Genomic DNA, 26143 nt, shown 5'->3' with positions numbered 1-26143 from the left:
GTGAACATACATAGATTACTGAATTACAAGTTGACATGACAACAGTAACTTAATACTTTAATTTCTACGCATCCAACACATTAGCTCTCCAGAAGGCATCACTGTAGGCTCTCACTATGTCTTACTTTTTACATACCCAAAGATGCCCTAGTTGTAGTCAAGGAATACTTCTGTTTGTTACTCCAGCTTCTATTAGTCTGCCCTTTGTTATCTCTTCATACCTAATGAAAAGTTCTATAAAGGCTGGTATATTTCAAAATGTCACAAAAAAACTCCATTAAAAATCAATATGCAACGCTTTAGTTCCATTCAAAACATCTAGAAAAACCAAAACAAAAGGGGGATAAAGCCTCAGAACCCTCATCTTAGCATTCAAGACTGTGATTCAAGGAAGAACAATGAATATACACACAGAAGTCTAGACAGCACACAGGAAAACAGCGAAGATGACTCAAAAATAAACAGACGATGCTCCAAAGAGTCTATAAATGCCTGATCTCTGCAACACAACAAAACTAAAGAACGTAATGGACATAACACAACTCTTCCGTTGTACGATTCCCTAGTGTGGCTGTGCCACATAAACTTTATCTTACCACATCACTTTGTATTTGTTTACACCGGAGTCTGTAACGCCTCTCCGGTACTATGTAAGCCACATTGAGCCTACAAATAGGTGGGAAAATGTGGGATATAAATGTAACAAATAAATTTTACTGTTCAACAACCAAGACTTGACACAGCTGTGTTTCGGCCAATAAGGCCTGCCTCAGGAGTCTCTTGGATGGTTGGCACTAAAACGATCAAGGAGATTGGACTATATCATCCGATTAAAGCAATGTACGCTTTCAAAAAAAGACAACTATAATAGCGCATTGTGCGCCAAACAATTTCTTATCTCGTAGTAACTACACAAACGTCCGAACAGCAATAGCTCGTTCTTGCTATTCAGATTTTTGTATAGTTACTGAGAGATAAGAAAGACACTGTTTGGCGCACAACGCGCTATTATAGTTGTCCTTCTTTTGAAAGCATACACTGCTTTAATTGGATGATATAGTCCAATCTCCTTGATCGTTTTAGTGCCAACCATCCACTCGGCTGTGTTGAGTCTTGGTTGTTGTACAGTCAATTTTATAGACTCTTTGGAGCATTGTCTGTTCATTTTTGAGTCTTTGCTGTATAGACTCAAGGAAGAACATCTTTGGCTGAAGCAGCAAGAAGCAAAACACTGACCACCATTTTTAGGACCACTGAAGTCTTAAAACAGATGCCTCTTCTTTAAAGCTAAGTTGTTTTGATGTTTAAGTGATTTTTACATGTATATTTTGAAGTAATTTGTGATCTAGTGATGTCCTATATTTTCTTTTGGGGGGGGGGGGGTGTTATTTTGCCAATGATGTTATTCTCCCCTGAGTCGCAGTCTATTGGATACTAAAACAAGGGGTCAGAGGCTTTTTCCTCCACTTTTGATGTTTATGATTTTTTCTAGATGTTTTGAATGGGCATTGCATATTGATTTATAATGGAGGGTTTTTTGTTTGTATGTTTGTGAGATTTATTGAACTAAACTCCATTCCTCTAAAACACATCATTTGATTTGGTGCAGTAAGAAGTAGCAGTCTGTGGTGACAAGTCTGAACAAAGTCCTAGTTTAACAAGCTGTCATTTCTCCCAATATTCCAAGAATAAGCAAAGGATGCAGCATCTGATTCCTGGCACTGAACACACGAAGTATGAGCAAAAGCAGGCATTGACAAATTGTTTGGATTGAGGAGCCAGTGACTGGAGGTGAAGAGCACAAGGAGTTAGAAAGGAAAGAGGAACCCACTCCAAGTTCTGCTTTAGGGCTTGATGTAATATAGCTGGTTTTTCATTCTGTCTCTATGGGTGGAAACAATCATAGTTAATCAGATTCTTAATTTAAATTTAATGAACCCCCCCCCCCCCCAGCAGTTTCTCCCTCTCAGCCCTTTCTATCCTCAGCAGTCTCAATATCCCATCTCCCGTCCCCTCCTCCTCTTCCTCCTAACCTCAGGTTACCTCCTTCAGTCACTCCTGCAGCCCCAACCAGTAGCATCTCTGAATTCCAACTGGTTATCCTTCCACCTCCTATTTATGATGCTGAACTGGGGAGGGGAAGTTCCAGCTGGTATTGCATGGCTTACAGTAAGTCTTAGCCACTGGAGTATTATTATGGGGTATTATTATAGGGTATTATTATTATGGATTAAGAACTGGTTGAAAGATAGGAAGCAGAGAGTAGGATTGCGTGGCCAGTATTCTCAGTGGAGGAGGGTAGTTAGTGGGGTCCCGCAGGGGTCTGTGCTGGGTCCGTTGCTTTTTAATGTATTTATAAATGACCTAGAGATGGGAATAACTAGTGAGGTAATTAAATTCGCCGATGACACAAAATTATTCAGGGTCGTCAAGTCGCAGGAGGAATGTGAACGATTACAGGAGGACCTTGCGAGACTGGGAGAATGGGCGTGCAAGTGGCAGATGAAGTTCAATGTTGACAAGTGCAAAGTGATGCATGTGGGTAAGAGGAACCCGAATTATAGCTACGTCTTGCAAGGTTCCGCGTTAGGAGTTACGGATCAAGAAAGGGATCTGGGTGTCGTCGTCGATGATACGCTGAAACCTTCTGCTCAGTGTGCTGCTGCGGCTAGGAAAGCGAATAGAATGTTGGGTGTTATTAGGAAGGGTATGGAGTCCAGGTGTGCGGATGTTATAATGCCGTTGTATTGCTCCATGGTGCGACCGCACCTGGAGTATTGTGTTCAGTACTGGTCTCCGTATCTCAAAAAAGATATAGTAGAATTGGAAAAGGTACAGCGAAGGGCGACGAAAATGATAGTGGGGATGGGACGACTTTCCTATGAAGAGAGGCTGAGAAGGCTAGGGCTTTTCAGCTTGCAGAAGAGACGGCTGAGGGGAGATATGATAGAAGTGTATAAAATAATGAGTGGAATGGATCGGGTGGATGTGAAGCGACTGTTCACGCTATCCAAAAATACTAGGACTAGAGGGCATGAGTTGAAGCTACAGTGTGGTAAATTTAAAACGAATCGGAGAAAGTGTTTCTTCACCCAACGTGTAATTAGACTCTGGAATTCGTTGCCGGAGAACGTGGTACGGGCGGTTAGCTTGACGGAGTTTAAAAAGGGGTTAGATAGATTCCTAAAGGACAAGTCCATAGACCGCTATTAAATGGACTTGGAAAAATTCCGCATTTTTAGGTATAACTTGTCTGGAATGTTTTTACGTTTAGGGAGCGTGCCAGGTGCCCTTGACCTGGATTGGCCACTGTCGGTGACAGGATGCTGGGCTAGATGGACCTTTGGTCTTTCCCAGTATGGCACTACTTATGTACTTATGGAGATGTGTCTCAAGCTCAAGAGACATGTTTGGGTACCACAGGGTTCAAATTCACTGAAAGCACCAGAAAAAAAAACAACTGTTCTGTCAAATATAATACACAGTAGCAAATACGACTAAATCAAGGAATGAAAATTCTGGGAACCACAGTGAAAGTCCTGAGCATATCAGCAACCTGGTGGCCAGGGTATGTCAAAAGCCATAAAACAACAGAATTCTTGTCCTCTCGATAAGATCAATGGGCAACGCTTAAGTCACAACTGAGGAATGCCCTTTCTGGGAGTCTGTACAAATGAATCCTGTGAGGATACAAATACATTTTGACCATGATCAAAAGCAGGAAGATTAAAATACTCTTTTAAAAAATAAGCAGCAATGTCCTTTCCCTAATACCCTCAGCCGCCTGGCCAACAACAATACTTCTATTATGCTTGGGGTTCGGAGCAATAATCACGTAAATATGGAAGAATCACAAAAACCAGTGTTCAGCACCTCAAGTTACAAGCCCCTTGGTTTGTTCTAAATCAGAACCGTACCTTTGTTTTGTTTCCCTCGAAATCAATACGTCCAACCCCCAGCATATTCCAATTAGGTCTGAGTCTCTCTGCCCCAACACAAATGCGATTTTCAGAATAAGATGCTTGCCGAAAAAAAATCCAAGCGCATGTCGCGCGTGCTTTCCCACCTGCAGATGCGGCTAGTCGCGTGTCTTTTTTTGGTAATGCTCTCTGTCAGCAGATTAATCCAAGCGTGCAATACAGCATTTAGGAGCCATCACTGCATAGAAAAGCAATGCAGACTGGAGGACAAGGACTCTCACCCATCAATCCTTCACATACTCATGTTTAATAACCAGATACAAAGGGAGCCCAACTTACGTATTGTTCTTTATGCTTCAGCCTTTTTAGCAGCTTTTGTTCTTCACTTGCAAGGGAAACGGGAACATACCTCCTAGACACTGAGGCTTTCAGTGCCCGATTACGATCGCTCGTGTCACACTACCTCTTCTGTGGCTCACTGGTTGCTGAGTGCTTTGAACTCTTCCTGAATGACTGTGATTGGTACTTCATGCCAGTGTCTGGGCCTGATGCTGGAATTCTGTTGATGAACACATCTGCCTCCCTATACTCGTTCCTGTTAGCTTCGCTTTCCCCCGAGATGCGAAATCTCTCATCTGTGAATAAAGCAGTAGCGGAATGAAAGCAACGGGCGCTCCCGCAGCAAAACCGCTTTTCATCCTCTTTCAGACAGGAGGAGGAGGACCAAGGGACCACACACGCTCCGACTCACTGCGCGTCACAAAAATCGGAGGCTCCTCCCCGTCCCCTCGTTGTACAGTCACGCCTAACCGTGGCGTCATTATCATACTGTCCACGCCCCCCCTGGGAGAACGCCATGGCCGTAACCAAATTGCCTATAGATATATGGCCTTAACTCCGCCTCACATCAATAACATGCCTACTGGCAACTGTCACAATAGAATAACCCCGCCCACCACCATATGTATGTACACCCACCAAAAAACCGTTACCAAAAAGAGCCACACCCAATGTGCCTACAAAGCAAGCCCGGCCCGCCTACAAATACCATGTCAGTGTCCTCCTCCGTTCCTATTGCAAATTAAATAGTGCACGCTGGGAAATTACATGTAGCTATTTGACGGGCTGAGTATTATTACCCTGCTGTTAGGAGTATAGCAAGGACATTTTGGGGGTCCCTTTTGAATTTTTTGCATGCCAAGGCGAAATAGATATGTTACAGAATTAAGTGCTTTGTAATTGAAATTCATGTTCTTTTCTTGTCGGGTCCGCTCTGTAAACACCATTACAAATACAGCTAAACATGGGGGTATGTGGTTTATGAGTCATACTGTGGAAAATGATATGCACGCAAAGGTAGTTTATATGCAGCATTTCAATTATAAAAGAACAAGAAAATGCCACTATGACTAAGAGGGGAATTAGCTCAAATGGTAGAGCGCTCGCTTAGCATGCGAGAGGTAGCGGGATCGATGCCCGCATTCTCCACAGAAATTTTTTTTTTTTATTTCCAACTAGAGGTCTGAATAAAGTTGGTTCCTTTTCTTATAATGTATAAACGTTATTGAATTTTTAACATACAAACCTATACAGCACCTTCCCTTTTATCTTAAGAGCACTGTTTATGCCCTTCCTATAAACCCTGCATTTATTTTAACCAAGTGGGGTCCACTTTACACACTGCCCAATTCTGGATATGCAAAGAACAAACAGTATGATTAATTAATTATTATTTTTTTTTTTAATTTCTTCATTTATTGGGATTTGTTAACCTTTTATGAAGAGATTCAAGTGGTGTACAGCAGGTACAATTTAAAATAAAACTTTAATTTTGGTACTTTACTATTGTTATGCTGTAAACAAGCATAAATACAATAAATGAGATAAACTTGAAAACAGTAAATTGAAACCTAATAATAGAACTACTGTGAAACAGAATCAAAAATATACACATTGAACAGCACTGGAATACTATTGATACACCTGCTGCTTTTAACTCCTAACCCCTATTCACTTGTACACTACCCTTGTATGTTTTATCTTTCCCACCTTATCAATTCCCTTATCCCTTATTTGTCTTTTTTGTCTGTCCTGATTAGATTGTAAGCTCTTTAGAGGGACTGTCTCTTCATTTTCAAGTGTACAGCACTTCGTACGTCTAGTAATGTTATAGACTTGATAAATAGTAGTAGTACACCTCAGGGGCGTATCTGGAATCCGGCGGTAGGGGGGGCCAGAGCCAGAGAGAGGGGGCACATTTTTGCAGCGACGTCAGACGCCGAACTGGATTCAACCGATCAGCACTGCAGCGTTACTTCCTTGAAGCACATGGCCACGGAGGAAGACGAAATATGGAGATTGCGGGTCGGACCTCGGCTGGCGGGGGTTGGGGCCCCCCGCCAGCAAAAGTAAGCAGCGGGGGAGGGTTGATGGCGGGGAGGGGGGCCAGGGCGAAATCTGCGGGGGCCCAGGCCCCTGTGGCCCCACGCAGATACGCCCCGGTACACCTAATAAACATGCTTTAGAACATTCAACTAACATACATATGATGCTAAAGATTTTCTACAATATGGTTTACTATGTAGTTGAGGGACCAAGAGCAGATATATGATGAGAACAAGATGTGTGGTACAGAGTCAGTTGGGATAATTTGATGGTTAGCTAAAAACAAGGCAAGTTCTTTGTATAGTTAAGCAAGAGATAAGAAACTGATCTAAGTTACAGTGTGTGTATCATCATATCCCCCAAGGAGGTTTAATGACATCAAAAAGTTTAAGCTGCCCCCCCCCTCCTCCCATTGTAGCCATATTAGCCAAAGGGAAAGGGAAATGGGACTGGATATACCACCTTTCTGTGGTATTTTGCAACTATATTCAAAGTGGTTTACATATATACAGGTACTTAAAAACAATAACATTGTGAGGTTTTGTTGAATCTCCTAGGTTTTGCATTCTCTCTGTTAGGAGGGGATTGAACGGGGGTGGGGTATGTAAAGGGAGTTGGGTGGGGGTTTGGAAAGATTGAGGGGTCTGTGAAGAGGGGGAGGGTTATACTCAAAATGTATTTGTCAGTGCTCCAGAGCTTGCTTTGGTATTTACAATACTGTATTGTGGATTTCAGTGCTGCACTATATGTCTTTATTTTTTCTTATGATGACAATAAAGTTATTTCTATATAAAAAGAAAAAATAAAGGCATATAGTGCAGCACTGAAATCCACAATACAGCTTGCAAATAACAAATCAAGCTCTGGAGCACTGACAAATACATTTTGAATATAATCTTTCCCCCCTTCACAGACCCTTTGAAAACTCCCCAACCCCTCCCCCAAACTCCCTTTACATTCCCCACCCCCGATCCTCTCGTATCAGAGAGCATGTAAAATCTAAGAGTTTTAATAATACCTCACAAGTTTCCTATGTTTTCAATAGCAATAGCAATTGTTTTGTTCTGGCCAATACAGTGGCAAGCTACGCTCACTGCCTTCAGCCCAGATAATTGGCCAGATAGGATCATGCCATCTCCTGTCATCAAACCTCCTTGATGTCCCCCTAATGAGTTCTGATGGCAGGCAAACAGGAAGTAGAATCAGAGGAAACAGAACCAGCAGAGGAAACATCCCACAGGCTGGCAGGCGCAGTCCATTAGAAACAGTTGCTTACCTGTATAACGCTGGTTCTCTGTGAACAGTAGATCATCTAGCCACACAGTTGAAATGTTGCCCCAGTGACATCACCGATCTGAAAGCACAGAAAACCCAAGAAGAGCTCTCTGCATATGTCCCTGCCTTCTTGCCACTATATGTACTGTATGCTCAGTCATCCCGCCTTAGTTAATGAAAAGCTGACGGCAACTCGGGGTGGGAGGGTGGGTCTGTGTGGCTAGATAATCTACTGTCCACAGAGAACCAGCGTTACAGGTAAGCAACTATTTCATCTCCATGGACAGTAATCATCTAGCCACACAGTTGAAGACTCCCAAGCTATAAGAGGGAACAGTCCATACAAGAATACCAAACGTATGTATATGCACTGTTAATAGGACTGTTTCATTGAAGTGGAGGAGGTGGTGAGTTGACGCCTCTAATTAATGAAAATAAACATTTGTTGCAAAGTCTACTGAATAGGTATCCAAAATATAATAGTATTTTGTGAAAAAAACTGAAAAACTCCTGATCTCCATATAGTTCTTCATCTATGTGCTGAGATATGGGACATTTGAACAGGGTGAGCAGGGTGATAATAGTCAGTACAACCCTAGTAGAAACAAAATGATAGGCTTGGTCTACTGAGAGAAAATATGTCTTATGAGACAGGAAGTCAAAGGATGTAGTACAAAGCAAGTATAGATAAAAAGGATAAAAATAAGACAGCATATTGGTAAGAAGGTAATGCTGGGGTAAGAAGGAATGAAGCAACAGCTGGAGGTAAGAAAAGCATAGGTGCTTGCAAAGAACCATCATAAGATACCAAATTTATATATATATATTAAAATTACAGCTGCAATTGAAGAATGCAAAACAATGTTGCAGAACAGCTACTGTAGAAGAATTTCCCAATCATATCTGTGAAAATAGATAACTGTAGGAATAAGAAATATTGAGAAGGAATATAAAGTTTGAAGGCACAACTGAAAGATCATACTGTGGACAGAAAAAGGAAGAAGTGTCATGAAAAAAACAGTGAGTAAACTGTTGATGACTTTTAGGATCATCAGCCACGGAAACGTGGAACAGTGTAAATTGTAAGCAGATATCCACTCAGAGTGGAAAGTAGAAAAGTACTATTGGAATGACAAGTAAAGTATTCAACATCTGTAAAGTTATACATGTGGTCAGACTGAGACTGACATACCGCATGCAAAAGGATAATCAGTGGCGTCTGAAGAGGGTATTGAACTGGTGAAGCACTGACATGCAACCAAAAGAGTAGACTGAAGAAAAAAAGAAAATCAGGCGAATGAGTGATAATCTGTACTGGAAGAGTGGGATTGGAAGATCTTGAGTAGAGAAGAGTCTGTAGCATGAAAATCAGTACCACTGCAAAGAAAAAGGGCTAATACTGAGGTATGAGAACTCAGCATCTATTTACAATATAATGTTGAGATTCCATTACATATATGCATTTAATGTGGAGTGGAGGTATAGCCTAGCAGCCAGAGCACCGGCCCCAACATCCAGAGGTGGCCGCTTCCAATCCTACTGTTGCTCGATGTGACCCCGGCAAATCATTCAACCTTCCATTGTCTCAGGTACAAAATCAGACTGTGAGCCCTCCAGGGACAGGAAACTACCCAGTGTACCTGTATGTAACTCAACCTGAACAACCACCGAAAAAGGTGTAAGCAAAAGCTAAATAAATCAATAATAAATAAATTGTATTATAGGTATCAAGTTCTGAGCCCAGGTGATCAGAAATGTAATAGGGGTGATTACAATTATTATTAATGATAGTGTGATTTTCTGCTCACAGAAAGTAGCAGAGTGATAAATGTTGAGAAGTTGAATAGCTTGTTTGCTCAGTAAACAGTAGAGTGTGTGATCATCCGCTTATTGACACAATACATGGTAAACGAGCTGTGTAATGTTGTGAAAGCACATGGAGCTAGTCCTCAGAGTTAAGAGACTGATGTTTTGCATATACTGCATATCATCCAATTAGTTTGGCCATATGAAAGTACAAAGTGATTTACAGTCTTGTGTAGAGGTATCTGACATTAGCACATTGCTCTAGAGGAATCACAACCCCTGTGAATATCAAAGGCAAAAAAAAAATGTTAACTGAACTAGCAAGAGATGCTAAAAAGTTTTTAAAATACATGGGTAACTATTGGAAGTATGATGTGAAGCCATGCTAAGGGGGAACAGAAGCAATATGCTAAATGGACGAACAATAGTTGAAGTGCTATGATGTTCGGACTGAAACTGTTTGTACATATTTATAAGAAGATGAGAGATTATTGTATAAAGACTAGTACTTGTACAATAAGTAACAGTGATAATATGATCACTTGTATACTGGCAATAAATGGAATCTGTCAATGAATACGAGAAAAACCTTATGATGCAAAAGAAACATAATCAATGGAAGGTTTGTTGTACAATTCTCCAACAGTTGAAATCCCAAACGTACAAGCAGTCCACTCTGGATAAGGTGGTTGTGTAATGAGAGTTCAGTCAGTGTGCACACTAGTGGATGTGCAAAGAAAAACAGAATAACATTGAACAAAAGCAACAGCATTGTTGTTAGAACTGAGGTAGTAGCACTACTTACTATCCAAATATTAAGGACAACACATGCCAAAATGGAGTTACTGCACGGCTACTGCGTGGCTCTTGCAGTAATTTCATTTTTGGCGCACCAAATATTTGTACCTGTTGGTGTGAGATAGTATTCCTACCCTAATCAAGAGATATTTGCTCATGCGCTCCATCGTCAATCAGTATACAATTGTGTACTCACTGATTGACCCCTGATGAAGGCTTTCTAAAGCCGAAACACGGACGGTGTAGGGTCCAAATAAAGTTTGATTTGGGAGCATCTTACCTTGGTGTTTGGACTGATCTCTTGAAGTTGGTTTCTTTTCCACCTTTTTGTTTTGTTGAATTATTTGTGGATATTGTGAACCCCTTTTTTGTTTTTGCTATCAACAAGTTTTACATTGAACAAACTTCAAGAAAGATGGCAACGCGATTAGCTGAGCATAAGAGTAACATACACATTAAAAAGATTACTGCACCTCTGGCGGCACATTGTGACATTTGAATCTCTGCAGTCTGTTGTCTTACAACAGGTAAATTTCAACATCAGAGGAGGTGACAGGAAACTTGTGCTCTTACAACAACAAGAGAAGTGGATATACCGGCTGCAAACTGTCCATCCCAGAGGTCTGAAATCTAGAATTGAATGGAGTCACTTTTTCTAACAAGGGTGCTTTAAATTTTTCTAAGCTGTTCGTTGGTTGAGACAGGAAGGTGGCATCTGACATCACCCTATATACTGAACCGTCATGCTGGCGGGCATTACTGGACAGAATAACGGACCACAGTAGTGAAGTGAGGCGCTGAGATAAGTTCTGCATTTACTGTGTCTTGCTATAGCTGGCTGTTTTTTGAAATATGTGTTGTTCTGTCATAGACAGTCACACATACCACGGACCCTGAGGAAGGACTCGAAACCTTAGCAATTGTTGGCTGTGGGAATAGAAGGAGACTGTGCTACTACAAGATGTCATTGCATTCTGCAACGTTTATATCAATAGAGGTGTTAAAATCCTCTATAATATTAAACAAACGTATGGAGGTTTTTGTGCCGATGATGACAGCTAGTGCTCCAGATAGTTGAAGGCCAGTGGGCCAAACAACAAGGAGTCTGTTGAGGCTTTTCATAAGCACATAATCACCGCCATACTGGGAAAAGACCAAGGGTCCATCAAACCCAGCATCCTGTCTCTGACAGCAGCCAATCCAGGCTTCAAGCACCCGGCACCCCCCCCCCCCCCCCAAAATTTAAGAATGATCAATGGACTTTTCCTTCAGGAATCTGTCCAAACCCCCCTTAAACTCCGTAAGGCCAGTTGCTGTCACTACATTCTCCGGCAATGAGTTCCAGAGTCCAACTACACGCTGTATAAAAAAAAACTTTCACCTATTTGTTTTAAATCTACCATATTCTAGCTTCATCTTGTGTCCCCTTGTTCTATTATTGTTTGAAAGTGTAAACAAACGCTTCACATCTGTCCGCTCTACTGCACTCATTATCTTGTAGACGTCTATCATATCACCCCTCAGCCGCCTCCTCTCCAAGCTGAAGAGCCCCAACCTTCTTAACCTTTCCTCATAGGAAAGTCGTTCCATCCCTTTTATCATGTTCGTCGCCCTTCTCTGCACCTTCTCCAATTCCTTTATATATTTTTTGAGATGAGGCGACCAGAATTGGACACAATATTCGAGGTGCGGTTGCACTGTGGAGTGATACAATGGCATTATAACATCCTCATGTTTGTTTTCCATTCGTTTCCTAATAATACTCAACATTCTGTGTGCTTTCCTAGCCGCCGCAGCACACTGAGCAGAAGTTTTCATCGTCTTAGCAACGATGACTCCCAGATCCATTTCTAGGTCTGTGACTCCTAATGCGGAGCCTTGCATGACATAGCTGTAATTCGGGTTCCTTTTACCCACATGCATCACTTTGCACTTGTCCTTCATTAATCTATAAGAGGTTATTTGTAGCAATAAGATTACATCAAGGAATTCAGAATATCACGAGGGTACTGTTGATTGATTTGCTTTAGAAGTATTATTATCCTCTGTGGCTCTCAGATTTGATAATATTTGTTCGTATTTCAGAAGCACCACAAGAAAAGCAAGTATCATTTGGAATTACTTCTTTAGCTTGCAAAGTAATAGAAAATCTGTCTAGACTTATACTTCTGACAGACTGCCTGCAAAAACTCACTCTGGCTCTTTGGGATTGTCATGCTAATAAAGCTATGTGAATCTCAGGCTGCTCTCTTCCTGTAAAGGAAAATAGGCAGAAAGATTTTAGCAGATCAGACTCTCCTGTCAGCCTAGCGGACCTTAGCTGTAGCTGACTTAACAGTTCTTCCTCCCTTCCTGGTTTCCAGTTCCTGAGTCATTTGGTGCTGCAGTGCTGTGGTGAAGAACTCTAAACTTTAATCCTGCAAGAAACTGACTGGAAAGTTTTCATAAATTCTTTCCTTCCTTCCACACTGAAGCTTTTAACTGGCAGCTCAGCTGGGCAGTAGGCATATGCCAGCTACAGTAACTTTGTTCCGTCACAGAAGAATGTGCAGCTTTTCCTAATTTCTATCCTGCACAACTTTAGCAAGAGGACCAGGAAAGGTGAGTGAGCTTGGATACCAAAGCTTAAGGATACCAAACCTTACGGATGGCAAAAGCCTACCTCACTGGCTCAGCTTTCACAACACCAAAAGCATATTTTGCTCTTCCTACTGTGCTCTCTTCTTTGCACTGCCACACTGGTTGACACTGTTGACGTTTTAAATGCAAGAATAGGTATTTCCTGGACCTGTTCTTGCATTTAAACTTTGGATGGTGCCAGTGGCTGAGTGCCAACTGGATCCAGATTTGCAGGACAGGGTTGATCCAGGCCTGGGTTTACCCCAGTGCATGCTGGGACTTGTAGTCCCGCTTTTTTTTTTTTTAAAAGAGAATGCAATGGGAAAATCAGAACTACAAGTTCCTGCATGCAATGGGGTAAACCCAATGCTGGATCAACCCTGTCCTGCAAATCTGGATCCAGTTGACAGCCTTGGCCGAGCGTGGAGGAGAGCACAGCGACTTGCTGTCAATGCTGTAAAAGGTAGAGCCAATGCCAATGGTAATGATAGTGGTGGTGCAAATGCTGGCGGGGGAGGAGGCAGGGACCAGAGCAACAGTTGGCTCAGGGTGCCACACCTCTTAAGCCAGCACTGATCTTGTGATTATATCTAGCCACCCCTCATTAGCTCGATGTTAGACTTTATCTGCTACCATTTACTACACAGTGAATATTCTAAAGGCTTGTTTGGCTAAATTTTGGAATTATATGATCTCGCACTAAACTCTTTCTACAATAGGAGCTGACAAACTATCAAAATATGTTTGACAGAGTACAAAAAAGGGGAAAAAGCCTCAGAAACCTTCCTCCACTTTCAAGCTTTGGAAGAAACAATAGTATGAATATAATGGGTAAGATCACTTCATAGGCATAAGGACATAAGTGTTGCCATACTGTGATGGACCAAAGGTCCATCAAGCCCAACATCTGTTTCCAGCAGTGGCCAATCCAGGTTACAAGTACCTGGCAAGATCCCAAAACAGTACAATACATTTTATGCTGCTTTATCCTAGAAATAAGCAGTGGATTCTACCCAAGTGCATCTTAATAATGGCTTAGGACTTCTTTTTTATGAAGCTAGCCAAACCTTTTTTTTTTTAAACCCTGCTAAGCTAACTGCTTTTACTACATACGAATTCCAGAGTTTAATTACATGTTGAGTGAAGAAATATTTTCTCCAATTCATTTTAAATTTACTACTTTGTAGCTTCATTGCATGCCCTCTAGTTGTAGTATTTTTGGAAAGAGTAAACAAGCAATTCACATCTACCCGTTCCACTCCACTCATTATTTTATGGACCTCTATCATATCTCCCCTCAGCCGTATTTTCTCCAAGCTGAAGTTGTCCCATTCCCTTTATCATTTTCGTCGCCCTTCTCTGCCCCTTTTCTAATTCCACTATATCTTTTTTGAGTTGCGGTGACCAGAATTGCACACAATATTCGAGGTGTGGTCGCTCTATGGTATGACCCAAAGGCATTATAACATCCTCATTTTTGTTTTCCATTCCTTTCCTAATAATACCTAACATTCTATCTGCTCTCTTAGCTGCCGCCACACACTGAGCAGAGGGTTTCAACGTATCATCAGCAATGACACCTAGATCCCTTTCTTGGTTGGGGACTCCTAATGTGGAACCTTGCATCGCCTAACTATAGTTCAGATTCATCTTTTCCTTTGGACAATTTTGTTATACTTTTTTCGAACCAGCCTTGGTGGATCAAAACAAAATTGTGACGTAAACATAAGATATCAAACTTAACTTAAAGCTATTTTCATTTTCAACACACACAGACTGTGGCCAAGTTTCGCCAAAAGCTGTGTCGAGGTGTACAACATGTGTCTGCTTTCAACGGCATTTGCCTACTATAAACATCACTGGAGGCAGGGTTCTGAGGCTTTTTCCCCTTAGTTTTTTTGTATTCTATCGAACATATTTTAATAGTATAAGTACTGTCAGCTCCTGTTGTAGAAAGAGTTTAGTGTGAGATTGTATATTTGATCTCTTTCTCCCTCTGGGATTATGTTTCACTTTAAGTGTTGGAATTAGTCAGGCTATCCACAACTGTTTAAATATTTTCTCTGCTCACCTGCTAAACTCTATAGAGGCAAATTGTCACCTGCCCAAAACATACCCAGATAATAAGAGGTAGCAGTGGGGCATCCTGGGCTGCAGTTAAACAGTAGCTAGTCAGTGCTTTTATTCGGTACTGGCTGATTAACTCTACTCAGACAAATATCTGACCTAAAATGATCCCAGTCACTTTTTCCAGATATAGTAGGCACACATTTATCCAGGTGACTTACAATGAGTTTCTGGATAAAGTTATCTGGATAATTGTAGGACAGCTGTTCATAGCCAGTCAGTACCAAACATGAGTTCTTAATGGCTGAAGTTTAACCACATCTGGAAATGCAGTGCTACTACTACTACTTATCATTTCTAAAGCGCTACTAGACGTACGCAGCACTGTACACTTGAACATGAAGAGACAGTCCCTGCTCGACAGAGCTTACAATCTAATTAGGACAGACAAACAGGACAAACAAGAGATAAGGGAATATAAAAGTGAGGATGATAAAATAAGGGTTCTGAACAAGTGAATAAGGGTTAAGAGTTAAAAGCTGCATCAAAAAGGAGTGCTGCCTTTTCTTTATTTGGGTACATATTTTTGTGGGCAATAATTTGGACATAGACGGCTAGATTCAGTAAATAGCAGTGGCATAGCCATGTGGGGCCACGGGGGCCTGGGCCCCCGTAGATTTGGCCCTGGACCCCCTTGCCGACGACCCTCTCGACCCCCCCTCTCGCCGCCAACCCTTACCCGTCGCCGCCGTCACCTACCTTTGCTGGCGGGGGACCCCAACCCCCGCCAGCTGAGGTCCTCTTCTTCCAGTGCAAGGCTTTGTTCTGATTCTGCAGACTCACAGAAACAGAACGAAGCCTTGCGCCGGAAGAAGAGGACCTCGGCTGGCGGGGGTTGGAGTCCCCCGCCAGCAAAGGTAGGCGACGGCAGCGGAGGGTTGGCGTTGGGAGGGGGGTTGAGAGGGTCATCGGCAGGGGGGGGGTCAAAGTTGTTATTGGTGGTGGCGGCGCCGGGGGGGGATGGCGGCGGGGAGGGGGGGTTGGCGGCACCAGGGGGGCTAAAATGTGCCCCCTCACCTCAGGCTCTGGACACCCCTTCCGCCAAAGTCTGGCTACGCCCCTGGTAAATAGCACTGAAAAATAGGCAATGAAAAGAATCTGCGCTCAATGCTGTTCTATAGTGAGCACTCAAAGATGAGCTGCCATTCTAGAATAGCGTTGAGTGCAGATTTCAGGGCCTAGATTTGGGCACCAGGACTTATGCCTATTTGGGTGCACATCCCCAGTGCTCTATAACAGTGTGTACAGATTTTAGAACGTCCCTGACCCGCCCATGTACCTTATGGCCACACCCCCTTTTGGGCTGCATACTGTGGGATTTGAGTGTACATTGTTATAGAACAGTGCATAGCAAGATGTGCACCCAATTCCGAATTGGTGCCAATTAGTGTCAATTAGCACCCAATTATTGGCACTAATTGGATTAGCCAATTTATATGGGTGTACACAAATGATAGAATCCTGGGGAGAGTGTCTCCCTTTGACATCAGTATAACTATCTGGTATTTTCCTTTGATCTCAGTTTGTAGCACTTCCGTCTAATACTGGGTGTCACTGTCGGATGCTTCCCACTAACTCTGGACTAATGAGAACAAGTACTCTCTTCTGACCTCAGAGTGGTCTTCTTGTAGGACTGGGTTTAAAATGGGGATGGTCATGGACAATTGGGGTACACCAAATCAGAAATTATTTTAAGATAGGGACATAAGTGCCAACATTGCACAATGACTGGGGATGCCAAACTCAATACAAATGACCTCTCCCTAGACACAGTAAAGGAGGTTGCTCAAAATTGGATACTCGGCACCCACAAAGCTGGTTTCTATGGATAGAGATTTTCTCCTCCTCCAGTTTATTGGAGGTACAGGGACCCAAAACCTTGTCCTGGTTCTTTTGCTTCCTCAGAGCTTTGGTGTCAGAACAGCAGCAATCCTAGCCAGATAATTCAACATGTGGCCGCAAGCCCTCAAGTGCTGACAGGCATTTTTGTGGGCTCTGCTCTTTGCAGAGGAGGGGGCAGGCCCTACTCTGAATTTTCTGGCTGCAATATAGGACGAACGGCACTGTGGCAGCAGGGTCATAAGGAAACATAGTAGCAGTGACGGTGTTCCAGCTGCTCTGAAGACCTACTTGTCTTGTCCTCTGACTCTAGAGTGCTCTTCTTTGACCTTACTCTATTCAAATTCATTTCTTTCACATAAGATTGGATCTAATATTAAACCTTGTTACAATATAGGTTATATCCATGTCGGACTTTGGCCAGGATCCAAGTGTTTTCACTGCCAGCACCCTGCCTGCTGATCCACGTCTCATGGCAACAGTTGCTAATGGATACCTGGGTACCCGAATTTATGGGGATGTGCTCCATGTGAATGGAGTATATAATGGCGCAGTGGGGGACTGCCATAGAGCTGATGTACCCAGCCCACTGTGTGTCAAACTGAGAGTGCCCTGTGAGGAAGAGATGACTGAGACCTTCACCCTGAATACCAGAACAGGTAAACACAGGACCTTCTGCCCTGCAAATTGAGGTAACAGAGGATTAAAGGAGGAATGCTTAGGGAGAGACTAAGAATAGTTTATTTACACTTGCTATACCGCCCAAGCTGATTTGCAGATCTAGGTGGTTTACACATCCCAAATCTAACATCTCCCCCTTGCAGCATCTCTCTCTCCCCTCCACCATCATGTCCAACATTTCTCCCTCATCCCTCTCTTCCCTATGCAGCATCTCTCCCTCCTTTCCTCCCAGGTCCAACATTTCTTCCTCTCTTGTCCTTCACCCCTCCTGTGCAGCATCTCTCCTTCCTTCCCCAAATTACCATACATCGAACAATTATACCTCTCTCCCCCCTCATGTCCAGCAATTATTCCTCCACTCACGTCCAACAATTATCCCTCTCTTCTACCCAACCCGTGCAGTATCTCTCCTCTCCCTCCCCTCCACCCACATGCCCAACAGTTTTCCCTCTCCTACCCACCCCCCCATGCAGCATCTCTCCTTCTCACCCTCCTCTCTACCCCCATGCCCAACAATTTTCCCTCTCTCCTACCCCCACCCCCTTATGTAGCATCTTTCAAAGGGTCTCCGGCAGCATGTAAGAATTGCTACCGCTGCTGCCAGCTGACATAGAAGCCCTTCCCTCTGCCATGTTCCTCCCAGGAAATTGCATCAGAGTTGGGGGGTGCGGCAGAGGGAAGGCTTCTGGGTCAGTTGGCAGCAGCAGCAGTGATTCTTACACGCTGCCTGTGACCCTTTAAGTAGGTACGAGGGACATAAAAAAAACAGTGGTGGGAGCCTAGCTTGCTCCCTAATGCCAGTGTTGGCAAGGGTGCACCACTGCTGGGTGGGCCTGAGCCCAAATTAGCTGGGTGCAGGCCCACCCGTGGCTATGCCCCTGATACTGCTCTATCTTTTTTGAGTTACGGTGACCAGAAATGCACACAGTACGCAAGATGAATTCACACCTCTTACTCTTATAATAGCTGTTTTCCAGAAAATTATACTATATGTTTAAGTGCTGGAATTTACATGTGTAAGTAGAGAAAATCCTTTCACGGGTCTCACAAAGATTGACCTATTTCTGACTGAGGCCCAGATGCTCAAAAGTCTGGCGCTGTTCTGAACAGCGCCGGAAAAATACCACCAAAACAGCGTGGCATAAGAGCTCCCTAATGCTCAATTCTAATGGCATGCAGATATAGGCGCGCTGTTAGCGTTGAGCATTAGGAAGTAAGGAGGGGGAATGTGCCCCGCACATGTGCACAAGAGCTGTGCAGTAATCACAGCTCTTGTGCTCATGCGCAGTGTGACTGGGGAGCAGGGAGCTCTGGCCATGGGGAAGAGGCGGATGTGGCGCACTTTTAAAATTCCTCAATCAAGCTCTCCAGTCTTCGAGTCCTGTAGATGGAAAGAAAGCCTTTTGGCTCAGAAGGACACCTTTAGGATCATGCCACCTCTCTCCCTCCCCCATCCTGAGCACCGAAGCTGGCGGCAGATTAATAAGGCACCTTTTCGTGGTTTGCTGTCCAGTAACCTAATGCCAGCTTCCTAACATTAGGCTCTTGGTGTTAAGAGTGCTCTTCTTCAAGCATCGAGGTGGTTCGCTAATGGCCTAATTTAAAAGTGATTTGCATGCTATCTGTGTTAGGCTTTTGCATGCTCATTGTTCCATGCGCTGGAGCCCTCCGAGCATTCAGTGGCAGCAAATGCTGACACTAGTTGGGTGCTAATGGCCTCTAGCGCCTGCATTTGCTACTGAGCATCGGGGCCTTAGTTCATTCAACAAACATTGATTCATTGATCTTTAAAGCTCAAGATGGTCCATATGCTCTAAATGATGACCCTATGACATCAGAAAACTCATTACTAAGTGCATTACGCACCAATAATATGATCTTAAACGTTATCCGGTATGCAATAGGAAGCCAATGTAACGCAATAATGGAGATGCAGATCCAAAGTGATTTCTCCTAACAATATTATTACTGCCACAAACTGTGCTATCTGTAAAGGTTTTAACATGACTGCTGGTAATCCTGCACATAAGGCATTAGAGAAAATGGGAAACAACTAAAGCATGAAATACCATAAACACATTTTTAAGATTCAAGTAAGGTTTCAAATGATGTAACATCAAAAGCTTGTAAAATACTTTCTTCACAGTGATAGCAATTTGATCTTTCAAGGGTAAACATGAATCAAACATATCTCCTAAATTTCTCAGAGATTTGTCAATGGATATACAATGACCATTAATAAGAAACATGTCTGGAGGTAAAAAAATTTATTTAAACCTGACAAAAACATGATCTCTGCTTTTTCCATATTTAAACATAACTTATCTGCCAATAGTCATCTCTCAGTGGAATGAAGATACAATCCCACTTTATCCAAAGTCTGATCCATTGATGCTCTAATTGGAACAACAAATTGAATAGAAACAGAGAAAAATGTATGCAGATAAAGACCATATGGACTATCCATGCCATCTACTCATCCTACGTACTTTCCCCAAGCTCTCTTGAATTCAGATACTGATTTTGTTTCCACCGGGAGGCCATTCCACGAATTCACTACCCTTTCCGTGAAGGAGTATTTCCTCAGGTTGCTTCTTGAGTCTATCCCCCTTTCACCTTCATCCTATTCCCCCTTGTTCCATAATTTCCTTTCAGTTGAAAGAGACTTACCTCCTGTGTATTTATGTAGCATAGGTTTTTTAAATGTTTCTATCGTATCTCCTCTCTCCCACCTTTCTTCCAAAGTATATATATTGAGATCTTTAAGTCTGTCCCAATACACTTTATGACGAAGACCACTGAACATTTTAGTAGTCACCCTCTGGACCAACTCCATTAAGTTTATATCTTTTTGAAGGTGCAGTCTCCAGAATTGTGCACAATATTCTAAATGAGGTCTCGCGAGAATCTTATAAAGGGACATCATTCCCTCCTTTTTTCTACTGGCCATTCCTTTCCCTTTGCACCCAAGTATTCTTCTTGCTTTCACCGTTACTTTTTCTACCTGTTTGGCCACCTTAAGATCATCACATACAGTCACATCGAAGTCCCACTCCTCTTCAACCCCAAACTGTACCATTCCTTCGAATTTTGCAAGCCCAAGTGCATGGCCCTGCATTTTTTAGCATCAGCATAGTGTTTCAGGACAATCCCAGGCCTGCCAAAAGCTGACATATTTAAAAAAAAAAAACAACGCAGTACAAGAATAACAAAGCTGAGGAAGAACTAATCTAATACAACAGAAAGTAACACTTCCTTTCTATATCCACTGATGAATTTATTAGTTTATATACTCGTTCGATCTTGTTGCACAAGAGCAAACAGTTGCAATATTCAAAAGAGAATATATGATACTAAAAAATTGTTTGAACAGAAGGGAAAGCTTCTCAGAGATATAACTCACCCATGGGGGGAGGGGGGATCAGCTACAAAGGTGGATTACCACCCTAGAGGGTGGGCAAGCTTCTCAATCATTGAAAATACCCACTACTTTTTAAGTTTTTAATTATTTGAGCACACCCTGTGCCACTAAAAGCTTTTCTTGATGCGGTTTCTTGCAACCGTGCAACTATATAGGACAAAAAATTGCAGCAATGTAAGTCTATAGCAGTATCTATAGGCCTCAAAATATCTGTTTTATAACTGCCTATAATGGCTTCAAAAATATCAACATAAATAACTAAGCCATTGAGCCACTGTCTGCATAGTTACATAATAACATAATTACACTGTCTGCATAATTACATGTTCCCCACATCCTATATAATAAAACGCACCTCCAACATTCTGAAGCCGAGAAAGTGAAGCCTTCAAGCCTTGAAGCATTCCTGCAACGTTCCGGAACTACGTGTCATCAATTGAGGAGATGGAGCCTTACAGATCGCACGAATGCTTCAAGGCTTGAAGGCTTCACTTTCTCACACACACACACTCACTCTCTGTCTCTCACACACTCTCTCTCTCTCTCACACACACACAGACTCACACACACACACACTCTCTCTCTCTCTCTCTCACACACTCTCTCAATCTGACACAAACACACACACACTCTATCTGTCTGTCTGTCTCTCACTCATTCTCTCTCACATACTCCATCTCTCACCCACACATTCTCTCTCTCAAACATACACACTCCGAGAAAAGGGGGGCATGGAACACGTTGGGGAGGAGAGGGAGGGGGCATGGAACTCAGAGGGAAGGGGGGCCAAGAACTTGGAGGGGCGGAGAGGAGGGAGAGGAGAGGTGAGGAGAGGGAGGGAGGGAAGGAGAGAAGGAGGGGGGTCATGGAACTCGGAGCCCCACACACACACACTCACTCTCTGTCTCTCACATACACTGTCACACACTCTATGTCTCTCTCACACACACACTCTCTCTCTCACACACACTCACTCTCACATACACTCCGTCTCTCACACACTCTCTCTCTGACACAAACACACACACACTCTGTCTGTCTCTCTCTCACTCACTCATTCTTTCACTCACACACACACTCCATCTCTCACACACACTTTCTCTCTCACACAGACTTTCTCTCTCACACACACACACTCTCTCTCTCTCAAACATACACACTCCGAGGAAAACCTTGCTAGTGCCCATTTCATTTGTGTCAGAAACAGGCCTCTTTTACTAGTACATATGTAAACAACTACACACACCAAGTGCTAAAATCTCAATTCTATATTCTTATTGCACATTGCTCGAACTAAAGCTGCTAAAAAGTACAGGTGAAGCACTTAACTCATGGCTGCCAAGTGGGAAAACTCCTCGCCCTGCAGCCGTTTTATCATGACTCCTTTCCGAACTCCCAATGATCCATTTGGCAAAATCCCTTCTCACGCCCGACGCTGCAGAGTTTTGATTCACTCTGTTTCAAGGGCTGGATTCTGTCTGCCACAATCTGTAAAAAATGTATTAAACAAATGCGCTTGCTAATGTGTAAACTTAAAAATTTGTGGAAATTTTCAATGATTGCGAAGCTTGTTCATCCTCTAGGGTGGTAATTCACCTTTGTAGTGGATACCCCTGCATGGGTGAGTTATATATCTGAGCAGGGCCACCAAGAGACTGAGCCGGGCCCAGGGCAGGGCTGCCGCCACCGGGCCCACCCCAGATTGCTGCCGCCCCCCCAGGATCACTGCCAACCCCCCCCCCCCCTAGGATTGCTGCTGCCCGGTGCAACTGGAAATACCTTGGCTGGCAGGGTTCCCAAGGCCCCGCCAGCAGAAGAGTCTTCTCCTCCACTCCAGCGCTGCTCTTCTTCACAGTTCTGCCGCATGGCCTGGCCCTGTGGCTGCTTTTTATCTCAGGTTCCGCATGCTCGGTTTCAAAACCGAGCATGCACGCCTGAAGGGAAAAGCAGCCACTTGAAAGGCAATGCGGCAGTCGACTGTGAAAAAGATCTCTTTTGCCTGCTGTATCTGCTGCTCTTCTGGGTCCTCCCCAGCCTCCAAGGGGGGCCCGGCGCCGGAGTTTTCTCTCTCCTTTTCCTGTCAGGAGCAGCAGAAAGAGAGAGAGCCAGGCGCTGGGCCTCCCTTGGAGGCTTGGGCCTTTGGAATTTTGCCCCTCCTGCCCCCCCTCTTGGTGGTCCTATCTCTGAGAAGCTACCCTTTCCATTCAAAAAATTTCTTAGTATCATATATTCTCTTATGAATATTTAACGGTTTACTCTTTTGGCCAAACCTGCTTTTTACTGCCTCAGAACTATCCCACACATTTGTCTCAGTTGATGGGAAGAGCTGAATGTTCCACTCAATTTGGGGGGGGGGGGGGGGTGGTACGGTTACAGCTGGAAATCCCAGACTGGTTGTTGTGTCTCCTGGGTGTGGGAGTGGTCCTGTGAGAGGTCACCAAGAAAGTTGTCTGTGGTCTGCTGTACCACACTGAAGTCTTATATTTGTATGGTTACGAGGTGTGGAGGTCAATGGGAGAGGGAGTTGCTGTTGGTGGCATGTGACAGATGCCTAAATGATTTGAATATAAAGAAACTAAGAATGCAAAAAAGAATTGTTTTTCCAGCCCATTAGATATTGGCAGTCTAATCCTCTGACCTGAACATGCTGATCTCCCAAAACATCCTCAGATGACAGCTACAGTAGGTTATATAGTAGATGAGGTGTGTCATCCTTGAAAAAAGAGCAGTGATGCTCCCGGGCCGCTGCCCTTCTTACCCTGTATCATGTCGTTACTGTAACAGTACTCCTGGGAGGCTCTGGGCCCATTGCTATACACCTTCTCCCCAGATCTGCAAAGGTACCCATTCCTGGAGGAAAACGTTTGGGCCAGTTCAGGATTCTCCCAACCTCATCCTGGTGCATTATGGGGCCTACAGCACTGATTGCAATGGAAACAATCATGGACTACAGATACTACACTGCTTTGGGATGTAAGTGTAACACCAGAACCAGCCAAAACATCTCCCTCCTGGAATGGGTCAAGTAGCAGGTCTGTCTCCCTCATTACTATCAGCCTGTTTCCAAACTAGGAATCTCTATGCACAAAAGATGAGGACATGTGGTGGAGAGAGCAAAGTCCAGTACTCACCTCCTTGCTACAGTAGAGACCGAGTCAGCAGTAAACCATTGAAAGGAGACAGCAATAGGAAGGGGGACAGGGTCCGTTGAAGGCCCTTCATAGACGTGTGTGGTACTCCGCCCTACAGTTTAGGGGAAGTGGCCCCAATTCTAGATAACTTCCACCTGCTGATCTGACAAGATATGGCTTCTCAATGTAGAAGATTACAGCATAGGTGACCTGTTCAACAGGAAAAGTGATCAAGACAGATGCAGTTCTTGGGATTCCTGTATTTGTTAAATAGGATATCTGCACTTTAAGTTCCTTCAGCATTGGGAAGCCATATCAGAGCAGCAGATGGAAGTTTCTAGACTTGGAGGAGCTTCTGCAAAGAAATAGCAGAGCTGCCAAGCTACCCATTTCAGGAGGGAGACTTTTTGGCTGGCCCTAGATTTTTGGCAACCTCATCCTAGTGCATTATGGGACCTGCAGCACTGATTCCAATGGGTAGAATCATGGACTACAAATACTACACTGCTTTGGGACGTAAATTTAAAAGCAGGACTGACCAAAAAGTCTCCCTCCTGGAATGGGTAGCTTGGCAGCTCTGTGTTCCCCTTCTGTCTCCTTTCAGTGGTTTTCTGCTGACTGTGTCTCAGCTGCAGCAGGGAGTGAGTACTGGACTTACTTTTCTCTTCCATGTGTCCCCATAATTGGTGGCACAGAGGTTCCTAGTTTGGATACCGGTTTATAATTGTGGGGACGCAGGTGTAGGTATGGACCCACACCCTGTCAGGAGTACTGTGACATTAAACAAGTGATAGAGGGCACACAGGGCAATGGCCTGGTTACATCATATTTCTGTTTTGATGCAGGATTCTGTGTTAGTATACCTGTTGGGTTGTATTTTTCTTTGCCTTCTACTAGTTGCTGAGCTGCACAGATTCTGTAGGTTGGTATCAATACACGTTTTGTTTATTGGCCTCCCACAATCACACCAAAGGCCTCATAACCTTTTCCTCATTCTATGATATGCTACAGAAGGGCCTGGGTCCATCGAGATAAGGTATTGCCACTCAGAGATGACACAAGTTTATATGATCCCTGACCAGTCATTGTATCAACAGTCCTTAGCCTGCTGTTCACAGTGCTCCCTGCATATTGGCTGCTGAACCTTGATATCTTGGGCAGCCATAGACATCAAGATGAAAACACAGGACACCCATGTACACTTCAACTATAAAACATTATAACCATAAAAGAGTTTGGATTTGAAAGTATAACATATCAGTTTAAACATGAGATGAAAAAAAGAGGCCCAAATAGAAACCCTGGGAGGGCAACATATTTACAAAGGGGAAACCAAAATTATAAATAAGAAGACAACCCCAAAGGGTGAGGGAAGGGGAAAGGACCATTGTGGGCAGGAAGGCACCCACCCAAGAGCTGCTGGAGCAGTGTCAGGGTTTAAGGCAGACTAAAGGTCTGAGCCTAGGAAGCCTGCATGCTTAAGCGCAGATAAGATGCACCCTTGAGCATGCTCCATCCTGGCCAGACCAATTTCCAGGGCACTTAGTCAATGGTCAATGGGGTCATTCATTGCCTCCACCGTCTCCAATACAACAGCCTGATTTCCAGGTGCAGGGCAAGGTGCAGCTGTACCTACCCCTGGAAGTGCCAGAGCCTCAGCTCTTTGTATTAGAGAGGAGGGAAGATGATGCAGGAAGCCATTCCCTCCCCCCAGCAGGGCTTCCAAGCCCCTCCTGAGGCTAGTCCAGCTGCTTGTAGGCCCTGGTGGGACATGGGGTCCAGAATAGGCAGGTGGGGGTGGGCAAAATTGTGGCCATCAGAAGTGGTGTTCTCTTCACTTTCCCCTTTCTTCTCCTCATTCTCCTTCTCCCACTCAAGGCTTGGCTAGTGGTCAAAACACATGACTTATCATTCAGGGGTGGCTGACTAGTTGCCAGGCAGGCACTAATCACTATAACACAGAGATAGCTATTTCCTTGACCTGCTTGCATTTTGCACTTACACTTCACCATTCTAGGAGGTATCTCTGTAACTTGGAGGAGGTATGCTAGTGGTTGGAACACATGGTTTTTCTGTCCAGGGTGGCTGATTCAAATCCCAGCACTAGCAACCCTGATCCAGAGCTGTTCGCTTGACTTGGT

The 26143-nt window shown here is 43.7% G+C and overlaps 2 protein-coding genes and 1 non-coding gene across 5 annotated transcripts in view; 2 read left to right on the top strand and 1 right to left on the bottom strand.

Annotated features, from left to right (window-relative positions):
* LOC115469025 overlaps positions 1-4659 on the bottom strand; it is a 194884-nt gene extending 190225 nt beyond the window's left edge. For 2 of the 3 annotated variants that reach the window (XM_030201281.1, XM_030201279.1), the window contains exon 1: positions 4260-4659. The gene's annotated coding sequence lies outside the window, so the exon portion shown is untranslated. Of the gene's footprint in view, positions 1-3917; positions 4014-4259 lie in introns of those variants that run through there. The other variant, XM_030201280.1, reaches the window with a different exon arrangement.
* Positions 4660-5335: 676 nt separating this feature from the next.
* TRNAA-AGC lies at positions 5336-5408 on the top strand. The gene has a single exon. It is a non-coding gene; the product is annotated as a tRNA-Ala (tRNA).
* Positions 5409-12555: 7147 nt separating this feature from the next.
* PGGHG (protein-glucosylgalactosylhydroxylysine glucosidase) overlaps positions 12556-26143 on the top strand; it is a 109497-nt gene continuing 95909 nt past the window's right edge. The window contains exons 1-2 of the mRNA XM_030199521.1: positions 12556-12785; positions 17167-17428. Of these exons, the coding sequence (XP_030055381.1) occupies positions 17176-17428 (253 nt within the window). The 5' untranslated portion in view covers positions 12556-12785; positions 17167-17175. The remainder of the gene's footprint in view (positions 12786-17166; positions 17429-26143) is intronic.

This window comes from Microcaecilia unicolor, chromosome 4 (assembly GCF_901765095.1).
Source record: "Microcaecilia unicolor chromosome 4, aMicUni1.1, whole genome shotgun sequence".
Taxonomy (NCBI): Eukaryota; Metazoa; Chordata; class Amphibia; order Gymnophiona; family Siphonopidae; genus Microcaecilia; species Microcaecilia unicolor.
The sequence above is the reverse complement of the archived record's forward strand: the minus strand, read 5'-3'. Positions and strand labels throughout refer to the sequence as shown.